Source organism: Phyllobates terribilis, unplaced genomic scaffold, assembly GCF_046119375.1.
Source record: "Phyllobates terribilis strain yellow unplaced genomic scaffold, ASM4611937v1 Scaffold_7__3_contigs__length_470593459, whole genome shotgun sequence".
NCBI classification, from domain to species: domain Eukaryota; kingdom Metazoa; phylum Chordata; class Amphibia; order Anura; family Dendrobatidae; genus Phyllobates; species Phyllobates terribilis.
This window is the reverse complement of record NW_027362767.1, coordinates 301,624,205-301,641,372: the sequence shown is the minus strand read 5'-3', so window position 1 is coordinate 301,641,372 and position 17,168 is coordinate 301,624,205. Positions and strand designations below refer to the sequence as shown.

General features: G+C 49.7%; 1 protein-coding gene across 2 annotated transcripts in view; it reads left to right on the top strand.

Annotated features, from left to right (window-relative positions):
• ATP1B4 (ATPase Na+/K+ transporting family member beta 4) overlaps nucleotides 1-17,168 on the top strand; it is a 127,036-nt gene that overhangs the window by 57,223 nt on the left and 52,645 nt on the right. For both annotated transcript variants that reach the window (XM_073641077.1, XM_073641078.1), the window contains one exon: nucleotides 940-1,087. In XM_073641077.1, the coding sequence (XP_073497178.1) occupies nucleotides 940-1,087 (148 nt within the window). The remainder of the gene's footprint in view (nucleotides 1-939; nucleotides 1,088-17,168) is intronic.

Sequence of the window (17,168 nt, the reverse complement as noted above, 5' to 3'; positions counted from 1 at the left end):
TTTTAATCAAAGAACCCCTTTAATGCAAACTACCGTAATTCTACATGCCAGTTATGGTAGTGCACAGTAGATGTGCAGGAGCCACCTATGATTTACAGTCAAGGCTCCACTATATTGGGGATATCGGCTATCAGGTATTTGCATATTGCTGTAGGGTGGGCCCCGAGGATCAATTCCTCCTGTGGGCCCCAGACACCCCTGTCCAATACTGACTGGGGCTTATATGTGAGCAGGACATTGCTTTTAAAACTTAAAGGGGTTGTCCACTATTAGGACAACTCCTTCTTGATCTAAATGTTTGCCCCCAATAAGAAAAAAAAGCCTATACTCACCTCCTGTGCTGTTGCCGCTCCAGTGGTGTTGGCACTCTCGGTTCTGGACTCTCGTGCGTTGTTGTGACATGGGAACCTGGGCCCAATCAGCGCTGGCGTCACTGTCCCCGCTGCCATATGTCGAATTGAACATGAGGAGGAAGTCCGGACTGGCTCACGTGTAACAATACCGCACAGGTACCCCGAGACTGCGAGTGCTGACACCGCTGGAATGGCACATGCACGGGAGGAGAGTATAAGCTTTTTTCATTTTAACGGGGCCAAGCGTGGGGAATGACAAGGAATTGCCCAAGTAGTGGACGAAGTCTTTAAGTCTATGGAGAATCAGAATGAGGTAGAGTGATGCGGCTAGTCAAAAAATAGGTCATGTGACTGAGAAGAGGAAACCGGGGAAGACAGCGATCATTAAGTATATTAACTCACTTACACTACATCACATACACATTTAGACTTTAAGGTTTAAGAAATAATACATTTTCTGGGAGTGCTTCTTTAAAAACAAAAAATATTGTAATAATGAACATTATACCGTCCTATTTTTTTCTATGCATTGCTCACTCAATGACAGTCCTTTTTTTTACTAATGGGAGGGACCTCTGTCTTTCAGGACAGTCAGGATGGAAGATATTCACATCCTGACAGGCAAGTCCAGATGGAACAGAGAAAGAGCTGGGCAGAATGGTTACAAGACCTAAAACTGTTCATCTGGAATCCAGAGAAAAAAGAAGTTTTAGGACGAAATGGAAAAAGCTGGGGTAAGAAAAAGGAAATCACCATGTTTAGAGACGTCTCCTATATGATTGTATACAATCTGTGAATTTATCATATATTGGTACTGCAGTGTGCATGTCATTGCTAGGATCTCTAATGTTCTCAGCAATTCTTTTCTTTTATTCAATACCTAATATAACTCAATTGCATCTTATAAAATAAAAAACAAACATGTAATATGATTAACTTTTGCCACCTTACTTTTTTTTTTTTAAACAAAACACAACTTAAATTGATATCTGACTTTGCATCATTATAGGATATTTACAGCTTTCATCTTGGTGAAAAGCAGTTTCTTCACCGATTTAAGAATAGTGGCTTTTAATTCCCTTATGTGTCTGTTTTATACTTTGTCTTTAATAAATAAGTCTAAAAATGTACCGATTGGCTGCAGCTACGTGGACTTTTCTTGATGTTTTCTTTTTTGAAATAAGAAGAGAAATGTTGCAAAGACTGACACAATTTTAGATGTGACATTTTTTTACCTAAATTAAATATGGGAAATGAATGATAAATGTGGGATATTGACTTTGTGAACAGATTAGGTTTTCTCCTTAATACACTTTATGCTTAAACATTCCGCATGTACCACTACTCGTGCAGCATGCATACATATCCTCAGTGGCAGTGATCCTGATTTGAAGAGATTTCTGTTGGTCTTCTAGATTTACTTCAACAGATTTTTTACAGACATTTCAGTGCAATTTGGAAATATTTTGATATGTTTATACTTTTCGCTTGCTTTGTGACAAGATAACTCTATGTTCAGCCCTTCTATCTGGAACGTAGAAAAATCTTGTGGCTATTAACAATAAGCAATTTGCAATATATTTCTAATAATACAGCTGAAAACTCCTGTGACTTTCATGTCCATACGGTAGCTGCGTGCTGGCCATCCAGTAACCATGAGCCGCCCGCTTCATGTGCCCCAGCCTTAGGGCTCGTGCACATGGGTGTATTATCAGTCCGAGTGCAATCTGACAAAACATGAGATTGCAACCTGACCAATGTTAGGCTATGGGGCCGTGGACATGTTTGATCTGATATTCGGATCGCCCTTGCCATGCAAGTCAATGAGTGCATGCATATCATTGGACTGCATTTGTATGACATCTGAGTGCAGTCCGATTTTCCACAAATAGAGAAGATGGAGAAATTTTGTTCTCCATTTTCTCCTATCTGCACCTCCTCTTAGTGCTACACACTGAAATATTTGATGCTATGGCCGTAAAACCGCCAATAATACATTTCCAGCATTTTACAATTTATTTCTAAGGATATAGTGCAATTTTTATGAAGCGGATGTGTGCTAGCCTCGTGTCAACCGTTTCATGGTTTTCAAGCCTAAAAGTTAATAAATGTTACTATTTTTCTAGAATTGCCTACACCTGACTTTGGATCAAGTGTGTCTGCATCCCTATGAGTAGAGCGCTGAACGTTAAACTGCATACTGTGCTATCACAAAATGATGCCGTTTTTGTCCATATAGTTTTTACAGAAGAGACTTTTGTTTTAACATTTTCACCTCCAATTACTTTTGGTCCCTTTAAAAACAGGGTGTCACATGTTAAGGAGCTGAAACTCCTAAACCCTTCATCCAATTTTAATGTGGATACCCTCAAATGAAAGCTGAAAGTCTGAACTTCAACTGCATCTGACTTGTTTTGTTTAAAATTCATTGTGGTAATGTCTAGAACCAAAATTAGAAAAATGCTGTCTCTGTCCAAATATATATGGACCTAACTGTAGGTACCACAAGACCTAACAGTTTAATTAAATGATAAGACTAATGACGGGTTTATACCAACTGGCCTGCAGTGTTAATCGTCTGGCGTCGTTCGGCAACATGTTTGCTGATTGATAGTTGTGTAATAGCCTGTTTAGACAAGAAGACCGCACTTCAGATGCACACAGAAGGATCAGTAATAGATCATTCTGTGTGCATAGGCTGCCATGTTTCTCAGCAGCACAGGGGCTGTTTACACAGAGCGATGTGCTACCAATAACGATGATCTTTGAAGTAAGCCAGAAGATCATTTCACCTAACAAACAAGCAATTATCAGAAAATGAGCATTCCTAGGCATACTCATTCTCGATGATTGCGCAGTGTAAATCCATCTTAAGCTGTATTGTTTCCACTATAATAAAGAAAAAAATACAGTAATGTTCAAAATGTGCATAAATATGTCAGAAGTAGCCTGCGGAGATAGCTTAGGAAATTTACAGAACATATAAATTGATAAAGGATGCTCAAACCATGGTTCCATGAAAAATGCCCACAGGAAAAAGCCCACAGCCATGAATGCCCACAGGAAAAATCCCACAACCATGAATGCCCACAGGAAAAATCCCACAGCCATGAATGCCCACAGGAAAAAGCCCACAGCCATGAATGCCCACATGAAAAAGCCCACAGCCATGAATGCCCACAGGAAAAAGCCCACAGCCATGAATGCCCACAGGAAAAATCCCACAGCCATGAATGCCCACAGGAAAAATCCCAAAGCCATGAATGCCCACAGGAAAAATCCCACAGCCATGAATGCCCACAGGAAAAATCCCAAAGCCATGAATGCCCACAGGAAAAATCCCACAGCCATGAATGCCCACAGGAAAAATCCCACAGCCATGAATGCCCACAGGAAAAAGCCCACAGCCATGAATGCCCACAGGAAAAAGCCCACAGCCATGAATGCCCACAGGAAAATTGCAAACAAGGAAAGTTTCCCACACAGAAAAAATAGAAACAGTTTATTAAAGAGAGCTATGGCTGTGTTCACATACTGAAAATTGCGCACATGTCGGCACAGCTGGGGTCACACTGTACACAGGCTCCGGAGCCATATAACATATTACAGGTTGGGGGGGTGATAACGTTATATCAGTACAGCGGGGGTCACACTGTACACAGGCTCCGGAGCGATATACACAGGTCTGGGGGGGTGATAACGTTATATCGGTACACCTAGGGTCACACTGTACACAGGCTCCAGAGCGATATACACAGGTCTGGGGGGGTAATAACGTTATATCAGTACAGCCGGGGTCACACTGTACACAGGCTCCAGAGCGATATACACAGGTCTGGGGGGGTGATAACGTTATATCAGTACAGCCGGAGTCACACTGTACACAGGCTCTGGAGCGATATACACAGGTCTGGGGGGATGATAACGTTATATCGGTACAGCTAGGGTCACACTGTACACAGGCTCCAGAGCGATATAACATACACAGGTCAGGGGGGGTGATAACGTTATATCGGTACAGCTAGGGTCACACTGTACACAGGCTCCAGAGCGATATAACATACACAGGTCTGGGGGGATGATAACGTTATATCGGTACAGCTAGGGTCACACTGTACACAGGCTCCAGAGAGATATAACATACACAGGTCAGGGGGGGGTGATAACGTTATATCGGTACAGCGGGGGCCACACTGTACACAGGCTCCGGAGCGATATACACAGGTCTGGGGGGGTGATAACGTTATATCGGTACACCTAGGGTCACACTGTACACAGGCTCCAGAGCGATATACACAGGTCTGGGGGGGTGATAACGTTATATCAGTACAGCCGGGGTCACACTGTACACAGGCTCCAGAGCGATATACACAGGTCTGGGGGGGGTGATAACGTTATATCAGTACAGCCGGGGTCACACTGTACACAGGCTCTGGAGCGATATACACAGGTCTGGGGGGATGATAACGTTATATCGGTACAGCTAGGGTCACACTGTACACAGGCTCCAGAGCGATATAACATACACAGGTCTGGGGGGGTGATAACGTTATATCTGTACAGCTAGGTTCACACTGTACACAGGCTCCGGAGCCATATAACATATTACAGGTTGGGGGGGTGATAACGTTATATCAGTACAGCGGGGGTCACACTGTACACAGGCTCCGGAGCGATATACACAGGTCTGGGGGGGTGATAACGTTATATCGGTACACCTAGGGTCACACTGTACACAGGCTCCAGAGCGATATACACAGGTCTGGGGGGGTGATAACGTTATATCAGTACAGCCGGAGTCACACTGTACACAGGCTCCAGAGCGATATACACAGGTCTGGGGGGGGGTGATAACGTTATATCAGTACAGCCGGGGTCACACTGTACACAGGCTCTGGAGCGATATACACAGGTCTGGGGGGATGATAACGTTATATCGGTACAGCTAGGGTCACACTGTACACAGGCTCCAGAGCGATATAACATACACAGGTCAGGGGGGGTGATAACGTTATATCGGTACAGCTAGGGTCACACTGTACACAGGCTCCAGAGAGATATAACATACACAGGTCAGGGGGGGTGATAACGTTATATCGGTACAGCTAGGGTCACACTGTACACAGGCTCCGGAGCCATATAACATATTACAGGTTGGGGGGGTGATAACGTTATATCAGTACAGCGGGGGCCACACTGTACACAGGCTCCGGAGCGATATACACAGGTCTGGGGGGGTGATAACGTTATATCGGTACACCTAGGGTCACACTGTACACAGGTCCAGAGCGATATACACAGGTCTGGGGGGGTGATAACGTTATATCAGTACAGCCGGGGTCACACTGTACACAGGCTCCAGAGCGATATACACAGGTCTGGGGGGGGTGATAACGTTATATCAGTACAGCCGGGGTCACACTGTACACAGGCTCTGGAGCGATATACACAGGTCTGGGGGGATGATAACGTTATATCGGTACAGCTAGGGTCACACTGTACACAGGCTCCAGAGCGATATAACATACACAGGTCTGGGGGGGTGATAACGTTATATCTGTACAGCTAGGTTCACACTGTACACAGGCTCCGGAGCCATATAACATATTACAGGTTGGGGGGGTGATAACGTTATATCAGTACAGCGGGGGTCACACTGTACACAGGCTCCGGAGCGATATACACAGGTCTGGGGGGGTGATAACGTTATATCGGTACACCTAGGGTCACACTGTACACAGGCTCCAGAGCGATATACACAGGTCTGGGGGGGGGTGATAACGTTATATCAGTACAGCCGGGGTCACACTGTACATAGGCTCCAGAGCGATATACACAGGTCTGGGGGGGGTGATAACGTTATATCAGTACAGCCGGGGTCACACTGTACACAGGCTCTGGAGCGATATACACAGGTCTGGGGGGGTGATAACGTTATATCGGTACAGCTAGGGTCACACTGTACACAGGCTCCAGAGCGATATAACATACACAGGTCAGGGGGGGTGATAACGTTATATCGGTACAGCTAGGGTCACACTGTACACAGGCTCCCGAGCCACATAACATATTACAGGTTGGGGGGGTGATAACGTTATATCAGTACAGCGGGGGTCACACTGTACACAGGCTCCGGAGCGATATACACAGGTCTGGGGGGGTGATAACGTTATATCGGTACACCTAGGGTCACACTGTACACAGGCTCCAGAGCGATATACACAGGTCTGGGGGGGGGTGATAACGTTATATCAGTACAGCCGGGGTCACACTGTACATAGGCTCCAGAGCGATATACACAGGTCTGGGGGGGGGTGATAACGTTATATCAGTACAGCCGGGGTCACACTGTACACAGGCTCTGGAGCGATATACACAGGTCTGGGGGGATGATAACGTTATATCGGTACAGCTAGGGTCACACTGTACACAGGCTCCAGAGCGATATAACATACACAGGTCAGGGGGGGTGATAACGTTATATCGGTACAGCTAGGGTCACACTATACACAGGCTCCAGAGCGATATAACATACACAGGTCTGGGGGGGTGATAACATTATATCGGTACAGCTAGGGTCACACTGTACACAGGCTCTGGAGCGATATACGCAGGTCTGGGGGGATGATAACGTTATATCGGTACAGCTAGGGTCACACTGTACACAGGCACCGGAGCGATATAACATACACAGGTCAGGGGGGATGATAACGTTATATCGATACAGCTAGGGTCACACTATACACAGGCTCCGGAGCGATATAACATACACAGGTCTGGGGGGGTGATAACATTATATCGGTACAGCTAGGGTCACACTATACACAGGCTCCGGAGCGATATAACGTACACAGGTCTGGGGGGGGGTGATAACATTATATCAGTACAGCTAGGGTCACAATGTACACAGGCTCCAGAGCGATATAACATACACAGGTCAGGGGGGGTGATAATGTTATATCAGTACAGCCGGGGTCACACTGTACACAGGCTCTGGAGCGATATACACAGGTCTGGGGGGGTGATAACGTTATATCAGTACAGCCGGGGTCACACTGTTCACAGGCTCTGGAGCAATATACACAGGTCCCGGGGGATGATAACGTTATATCGGTACAGCTAGGGTCACACTGTACACAGGCTCCGGAGCGATATAACATACACAGGTCTGGGGGGGGTGATAATGTTAGATCAGTACAGCCGGGGTCACACTATACACAGGCTCCGGAGCGATATAACATACACAGGTCTGGGGGGGTGATAACGTTAGATCAGTACAGCCGGGGTCACACTGTTCACAGGCTCTGGAGCGATATACACAGGTCCCGGGGGATGATAACGTTATATCGGTACAGCTAGGGTCACACTGTACACAGGCTCCGGAGCGATATAACATACACAGGTCTGGGGGGGTGATAACGTTAGATCAGTACAGCTAGGGTCACACTGTACACAGGCTCCGGAGCGATATAACATACACAGGTCTGGGGGGGTGATAACGTTAGATCAGTACAGCCGGGGTCACACTGTTCACAGGCTCTGGAGCGATATACACAGGTCTCGGGGGATGATAACGTTATATCGATACAGCTAGGGTCACACTGTACACAGGCTCCGGAGCAATACAACATACACAGGTCTGGGGGGGTGAGAACGCTATATCGGTACAGCTAGGGTCACACTGTTCACAGATTATGGAGCGATATAACATATTACAGGTCAGAGGGTGGGAGGTGGAGGTGATAATAAGTAGTGATGAGTTTAGTCCTTTAACGAGCACGCTCGCTCATCACTAATAATAACATTATATCGCTACAGCCGGGGTCACACTGTACACAGGCTCCGGAGGTCGGGGTGGTGGGAGGTGATAACGATTGTTATTGACGCGCCCCCTGGGCCTGTGCTGCTTCTGCTGCGCAGGGGGATACCCGGAGCCGGATCTGCTGGGGATAGTAGTCCTCGTGGCGGTGACCCGGTCCGTGCCCAGGGTGTCAAACTAAGCGGCAGAGTTTAGTATAAGATGTTATAGTGTTCGACTACGCCACCCGTTGAATGCGGTTATGAAACCGCCGCTGCAGGGCAGACCGCTGAGGCCGGTGGTACGGTTGTGCAGCGTGGATAGTATAACCCCCAACGGGAGGGGTATGGCCTCAGGGCAGCGGACGTGGATTATGGGGATAGTAGAATTGCTCGCAGGCACCAGGAACCACTCAGAGACGGTGCGGTGTAGTTCAGGGTCTTTACTGGTGGCAAAGGTAGACCCTCCCGGGAGTACTGGCTAGCGATCGGGGCCTGGTCAGTCCGTGAGCAGATAGGATCTCCCCTGGCCAGGCGGAGTTGTAGGCCTCCCCACTAATTGTACTCTTCCTGGCTACCTTGCTAGAAGCGGGTAAAAGTAGCCCACGTCCCTGAGTGTACCGTGTGGTGCTCACCCGTATGGCCGGTGACTCGGGGCCTTCTGGTAGCCTCCGCTCCACGACAGCGGTGCTGGTCCCTTGCGTGTGACCGTGCCTTCGGGTTTCTTGGCCAGAGGACCTGAAATCCCCTGCCGGTCGGTTTCTGCTGCTGGGTATGGCTCAGTCCCCACAGCCTCGGACTCCGTGTCCGGTGAGATCTCTTCAGTCAGGACGAGCTCTACAGCTTCCAGTCTCTGACCCCTTTTATCACTGCTCCCACAGAGCTCCTGATCTTGCTCTCCCTGTATCAGCTCCACTCCAGACCAGACTGTGTCTCTGTCTGGGACTCCTCTTCTTCTCCCTAACCCCGCCTCAGCCCCAGTTTATATAGGGGAAGTTCTTCCCCTCCCAGGACTGGGCAGGAGATTTGCATGCTTAGGATTCCTGACCAGGAGACCTCCCACCTGCTCACAGACGTAATATTGCTATTACTGTGGTAACCAGACCCCTGGGGTTCCACATTCCCCCCTAGTAAAATTTAGTACTCCGGGACTAAACATATTTTTGAAAACATAACAGGGTATAAACAGGAGCAATACAATAAGGAAAAACACATTAGGGTGGTCACGGCGTGTCCGCAACCGGGTGCAATTTTTGAAGCAAAAAGGGTGTCCATTTCACCAAAGAACAGGGAGCCGTAACCAGGTAGGGGTCTGTTCTGCCCCGAGTCTTTAACAGTCTTTAGTCCGTTCCTGGGTTACGCTCCAAACATATATACAACAGAGTTCCGGTTAATCCACAAAAGACACCTATAAAATAACTAGAAAAAACATAATTATTTACAAGCAACAGTAAACAGGTAAATACCAATAAAACAGTCTGAACACTTTAGATCCTCCAACGTACGGGCAACTGGCCTCTAGTGGCCCTAGTAGACCTACGGAGCTTACTGACCGGTCCTGAGCTACAGGGTGTAGGAGCTGTCAAAGGTAAGCTGGGCAGCTGTCTACGGACTCTTTGGCTCACTAGGGGCACGACAGGCTCACTATAAGCAGAGGGTCGATTCTCCTGGTCTGCTTGTGTGGGGTCTTCTGCCTCCTGGACCGGTTGCTCTTCCAGCTCTACCTGTTTTTCCGTAGGCACTTGGGATGCTGGCTGGAGGAAGGTGAGGACGGGTACCACAACAGCGCCATTTACTTGTGTCCAAGACTGAGGGAAGTCTCCGAGTACAGTACTGACCATCTCTTCCCTTTTCTCTGCGGGTCGAGGGTTTTCTTGATCTTCTTCAGGGTTTCGTAGTTGCTCGGGACACTTCTTCAGGTGATCTCGGGAGACAATGGCTGTGGTTTCTCCTCCATCCTTACTGATTGTGCAGATTTTTGGGTTTTCATGGCTTGATGGCAGTACGGTGTACGGGTCCTTCTCCCACTGGTCGTCCAACTTGTGGAGCCGTCTTTTCCTCTTCAAGACCTGCTCTCCAGGTACCAGGGGAACAGCGGGAGCATGCTGGTTGTAAGTCTTCTCCTGTCTTTCTCTTGCTTGACAGAGACTTCGCTCAACGCTCTCCTGTACTTTCCGGTACTGCTGCTGCCTCTCTGTGTCCCAGTCTGCTTCTGGTGAAGTGTCCTCGGGTGTCAGGACTCCCATATCCAGATCAACAGGCAGCTTACCAGGTCTTGCTCTCATTAGGTAAGCCGGGGTACAGTTGGTAGAACCTACAGGGATGTGGTTGTATAGGTCCACCAGATCAGGCAGTTTCTCAGGCCACAGACTGCGTTCTTCCAGGGGCAATGTTTTCAGAAGGTCTATCACCACCTGGTTCATCTTCTCGCATAGTCCATTGGTTTGCGGATGATAGGGTGTTGTTCTTATCTTCCGGCAGCCATACAGAGTGCAGAACTCCTGGAAGACTTCCGCTTCAAAGGCGGGTCCTTGGTCCATCAGCACCTGCTCTGGGTATCCGTGTGGACGGCAGAAGTGCTGCTGGAAGGCTCTAGCTGCTGTTTGAGCCGTTAAGTCCTTGACGGGGACTACAACCAAGAACCGGGAGTAGTGATCCACGATGGTTAACGCATAGACGTAGCCACTTCTGCTGGGGGTCAGTTTTACATGGTCCAAGGCTACCAGTTCCAACGGCTGCCTGGTGACGATGGACTGCAGGGGAGTCTTCTGGCTGGCACGGTCCTTCCTTCTTAGGTTGCATGGGCCACAGTCTTTGCACCACCTCTCGATGGTTCCTCTCAAGCCTACCCAGTGGAACCGCCCGCGCAGCAGGAACTCCAGCTTCTTCCATCCGAAGTGCCCAGCTCCGTCGTGGTATGCCTCCAGTACCATTGCCGCGTCTCTTCTTGGCACCACTACTTGCCAGACCAGTTCATGCGTCCGGGAGTTAACCATTCTGCGGCACAACTTCCCCTTGTAAAGGAACAGTCGACTCTTCTCAGCCCACAGTTGCTTGGTCTCCTCCGGAGCGTCTGGGTCAAGGCGGGCATCTGGCTGAGTCAGCATCTCCTTCACCAGTCGGACGGCGGGGTCACTGTCTTGCGTTTCTGCCCAGTTGTAATGAGGTAAGGGGTTGAACGTAGCGGATTGCTTACCCCTTACACGGTGGGAATACTGGGTAGTCCCATGACGGTGAAACGCGGGGAGTTCAACTTCTTCCAGTTCCCCTGGATCTTCCCCTATGTCCGGTAGGTTTGGCATTCTGGACAAGGCATCCGCGTTGGTATTGGAGCGTCCTGCCCGGTATTTGATCGTGAACTCATAGTTGGACAGGCGGGCCATCCATCTCTGCTCCAGGGCACCGAGTCTTGCAGTGTCCAGGTGTGTCAATGGGTTGTTATCCGTGTACACGGTGAACCAGGAAGAGGCGAGGTAGTGCTTAAAGCGTTCGGTGACTGCCCACACCACTGCCAGGAACTCTAACTTGAATGAGCTGTAATTCTCAGGGTTTCTTTCGGTGGGTCGCAGTTTTCGGCTGGCGTAAGCAATTACCCGTTCTCTCCCCTGCTGGATCTGGGACAGTACGGCTCCCAGCCCGATGTCACTTGCGTCGGTGTAGAGGATAAAGGGCTGGCTGTAATCAGGGTACGCCAGGATTTCATCCCCCGTGAGGGCCATCTTCAGCTGGCGGAAGGACTCTTCTTCCAGCTTCTCCCATCTGAAGGGCGGCTTCTGGTTCTTGGCCTTCCTGGACTGGCCTATCAGGAGGTCCTGCATAGGAGCTGCCTTTTTGGTGAAACCGGGAATGAATCTTCGGTAGTAGCCTACCAACCCGAGGAACTGCCGCACTTCCTTTACGCTGGAGGGTCTTGGCCATTCCTTAATCGCGGTGATCTTATCAGGGTCGGGGGCCACTCCGTCAGCACTCACCACGTGTCCCAGGTACTGCACTTTTGGTTTTAGCAGGTGACACTTCGACGGTTTCACCTTCAGACCGTAGTTTGCCAGGGATTCAAACACCTCCGCCAGGTGTTTCAGGTGGTCCTCGTAGGTTTTGGAATAAACTATAACATCGTCCAGGTACAGCAGGACCGTCTCAAAGTTCCGGTGTCCCAGACAGCATTCCATCAATCGTTGGAAGGTTCCTGGTGCGTTGCAGAGTCCGAACGGCATGCAGGTAAACTCGCTAAGTCCCATCGGGGTGGTGAATGCGGTCTTCTCCCGGTCCGCCTCTGCTACAGGAACCTGCCAGTACCCGCTAGTGAGATCCAAAGTGGAGAAGAAGTTAGCAGATTTTAAAGCAGCCAAAGACTCCTCTATCCTTGGTAAGGGGTACGCATCTTTGTGTGTGATACGGTTGATTTTCCGGTAATCTACACACATTCTCATAGTGTTGTCTTTCTTTTTAACCAAGACTAGTAGAGCTGCCCAGGGGCTACAGCTATCCCTGATTACCCCAGCCTCCTTCATGTCTCTAAGCATCCCCTTGGCGTGTTGGTAGTGTGCAGGGGGTACAGGTCGGTATCTCTCCTTTATGGGAGGATGGTCTCCCGTGGGGATGTGGTGTTCTACCCCCTTTACTCGCCCGAAGTCTAGCGGGTGTTTACTAAACACTCTCTCGTACTCTCGAACCACCCGATAGACTCCCTGTTTCTGGTGTGAGGGAGTGGAGTCAGTACCCAAATGCAGTTGCTGACACCAGTCCTCCATTTGTTGCTTAGAGCCGTTACCTTCCTCTGGATGAGATGGAGGCAAGGGTTCCACGGACTGTACAGAATTTTGGTTGATGGTATACAATTTGGCTAGCGTAGCATACCGGGGCAGGTACACTTCCCTCTTCCCGATATTTATTATGCGAACGGGCACCCTCCCATGGTGTACATCAACCACCCCCCGTGCTGTCAAAATGGTGGGCCTACTGTCTGAGTAGACGGGTTCTACCATTGCTTGGTAGTCTCTACCTCTGAGACCAATAGCTGCCCGGCACCAAATCATCATCTCACTTTTTGGGGGCATGGCAATAGGGAACGGGTCACACATTCTCACGCTACCTATCTCACCAGCGGAGAGTTCCACTTGTTGCCGTCGCATCAGTGCCCGGATCTCTTTTTGGAGCACTCGCTGCTGGCCGGAGCTGGCGTTCTTGGCAACCTGCTGTAAAATGAGAATCACCTCCGCAAGACAATTTTCAATCACATTAGTTCCTAGAGTTATCTTTGGGTGACTCTCGCGCTTGTCAATGTCTACAATGATCAGTCCCTGTGCTGCCAGTTCGACTTTACCGATTTTAATGGTCATCTCTTTAAATCCGATCTGTGGCACGGGCTGACCATTGCTGGCGATGATACTCAAGTCGTCGTCTGGGTAGCGGGTTATATCCGAGTCATTCCAGTACTGCTTGAAGAGCACGTACGGGATGGTGGTGACCTGTGACCCGGTGTCAAGTAGGGCACTCATAGGAATGCCATCCAGTACTACAGGCAAGACTTGACGTCCTCCCACGTATTTGTCACGCCAGTTCGATGGGCCTGGTGATCTTATTCTTAGGGGTTGGCCCTCTACCCCAGGTTGTGCCGGTTTAAAAGGACAGTACCTTGCCATATGTCCGGGTTGATTGCAGCGGCGGCAGATGGGTTGTCCGTCCTCGTTGTATCGGTCGCTGGGTCTTCCTCTGGCCGGTGGGGTCCTCCTTGGTCGGCGCCACGGGATATCCTCCGGTCCGGATGCCAGCTGGATCTTCCCTGGAGTAGAAACCTGTAAAGACTGCACAGTTCGGGTTAGCGCGGCAACGCTTTTAGTTAGTTCTTGGACCTGATGGTGCAGGTCTGTAGCCGGGTCATTGTTTAAAGCCTGCGCATCAGCTCCCACAGGCCCTGCCGACAAGGGCGCCGTCTCCTGGTGGTAAATGGTAGCAGGGCGTTTGTGGGTCACAGCGCCACCTGGTGCCGGTTCTCGGAGCACCCGGATGGCTCTGTCCTTGAACTGTGCAAAGTCCAGATGAGGGTTCTGTAAGGCCATTGCTCGCAACTGGGTTCGGTGGGCATTGCAATGTAGACCCTCTATAAATTGTTCAGTCAACAGCTTATCTTCGTTTCCCACGCCGTCAGGGTCGGCCTGCTTAATGGCTCTCAGGGCCTCTTGTAGATTTAGTGCATAGTCCCTTATATTCTCATGTGCTCGCTGCTTGCACCCGTAGAATCTAAGCTTGATCTCGGCTGAGGTACGGGTATCAAAGGTGTCCTTCAGCCGGGCTAGTATCTCTGCGACAGTCCTCCTCCTCCCAAGTGGCCAGGACTTTACCTCCCTTTGGGCTGCCCCTGTTAATTGAGCCACCAGGATGCTCACTTTTTGCTCTTCTGTGAGGGGGTACACCTGGAAGAGGCTATCCAGCCTTTCTCTGAAGTCATTTAGGGTATGGGACTCCCCTGAGTACTGGGGTAGCCAGGCTGCCCCCGGGATGTAGGGCATGGTGAAAGGCATGACCGCAGCAGCGGTGGTGCTGGCGGTGGCTGTAGCAGTGAAGCTCTCCTCCGTATCCGACATCCTCCTCCCCCCTAGTGGACCGTGGCCTACCTTGCGATGATCCTCTTCCGTAGGCCGCGCTCCGCAGTGGATCGTCAGGGTTGAGGACCTTCCGTCGCGCTCCTGTGACGTCGGCGTCTGCTGGGTTCCTTCCAGGACCTTACGCAACGTCCGGACGTGAGGCGGGGCTTCAGTTCTCGCGCGCTTTCGGAGTCCACGCCCCTCTTCTTCCCGCGCGGCGTCCTCGAGATGGCATCCAACGGCGGGAAAACTCCACGGATGACGGGAAGAAGGCAAAAGATGGCGTCGGATGGCGGGAAAACTCCACGGATGGCGGGAAGAAGGCAAAAGATGGCGTCGGATGGCGGGAAAACTCCACGGATGGCGGGAAGAAGGCAAAAGATGGCGTCGGATGGCGGGAATCTTCACCACAGGTAAGTTTAACAGTCTTTTTCAGGCACGCAGTACCCGGTGGTTGCGGGCACGAAATCCTGCCGACTACGCCAAAAGTTGACGCGCCCCCTGAGCCTGTGCTGCTTCTGCTGCGCAGGGGGATACCCGGAGCCGGATCTGCTGGGGATAGTAGTCCTCGTGGCGGTGACCCGGTCCGTGCCCAGGGTGTCAAACTAAGCGGCAGAGTTTAGTATAAGATGTTATAGTGTTCGACTACGCCACCCGTTGAATGCGGTTATGAAACCGCCGCTGCAGGGCAGACCGCTGAGGCCGGTGGTACGGTTGTGCAGCGTGGATAGTATAACCCCCAACGGGAGGGGTATGGCCTCAGGGCAGCGGATGTGGATTATGGGGATAGTAGAATTGCTCGCAGGCACCAGGAACCACTCAGAGACGGTGCGGTGTAGTTCAGGGTCTTTACTGGTGGCAAAGGTAGACCCTCCCGGGAGTACTGGCTAGCGATCGGGGCCTGGTCAGTCCGTGAGCAGATAGAATCTCCCCTGGCCAGGCGGAGTTGTAGGCCTCCCCACTAATTGTACTCTTCCTGGCTACCTTACTAGAAGTGGGTAAAAGTAGCCCACGTCCCTGAGTGTACCGTGTGGTGCTCACCCGTATGGCCGGTGACTCGGGGCCTTCTGGTAGCCTCCGCTCCACGACAGCGGTGCTGGTCCCTTGCGTGTGACCGTGCCTTCGGGTTTCTTGGCCAGAGGACCTGAAATCCCCTGCCGGTTGGTTTCTGCTGCTGGGTATGGCTCAGTCCCCACAGCCTCGGACTCCGTGTCCGGTGAGATCTCTTCAGTCAGGACGAGCTCTACAGCTTCCAGTCTCTGACCCCTTTTATCACTGCTCCCACAGAGCTCCTGATCTTGCTCTCCCTGTATCAGCTCCACTCCAGACCAGACTGTGTCTCTGTCTGGGACTCCTCTTCTTCTCCCTAACCCTGCCTCAGCCCCAGTTTATATAGGGGAAGTTCTTCCCCTCCCAGGACTGGGCAGGAGATGTTGCATGCTTAGGATTCCTGACCAGGAGACCTCTCACCTGCTCACAGATGTAATATTGCTATTACTGTGGTAACCAGACCCCTGGGGTTCCACATTATTTTGTCCAGGTGGGCAATTTTCTGTGTGGGCTACTTTCCTTGTGGGCAGTTTTACTGTTGGCATTCATGGCTGTGGGCATTTTTCTGGTCACCCCAAACCACTGCCAATAAGTTAAAAAAAAAAATCAGTGGCTATAGTTTTATAAAAAGCTGTAGTTTTCTGTAAGGGAAAACTTGGTTTTCATCTTCATTGAGGTAAAAGGATTTTTCTAAATCATATTCACTACAATGGTCTATCTGGTTTTAAAATAAACAAAAATGGTACATCTTAATGTTCCCTTAGAGAGTAGATCAAAGTCAGTCTAAATATTATATTTTCCCAGCTGAAAAGTTTCCATTCACCAATTCGACTCTTCAGAGGAAATGATGTTTAAACATAAATCGCATTTCCTAATGTAAAAAAAAAAAAGTTTTCCCATTACTGACATAAATAAAGATGTATTTTTAACAGTGGTAACTGGGATGGATGGGTTAGCTGGACTCCTGACGCTGGAATAACACTGCTGTTCAACTACAGCTAGGCCTTATATAAAAAAAATATTGTAAAAAAATGCTAATGAATAGCAAATGAGTTAACATTCTCATTTAAAAAGTTTTTGTATTTTTTTTAACATTGTTTGGTAACATGGCTAATCGATAATGAATGGCTTAAAGTGAAGCTGACACCGATTTTTTTGCCATATGGTCTGAGAGCAGAGACCCTGATTCCAGCAATGTGTCACTTCCTGGGCTGCTTGCTGTAGCTTTGATAAAATCACTGTTTATCGGCAGGAGGACTAGTCACATGTTGCCATATAGTCCTCCAAATTCATGAGCTCTGTATAACCCTGCCCCCACCACTGATTGGCAGTTTTCTGCCTATGCACAGTGTACACAGAAATCTGCCAATCAATAGTCTGAGCA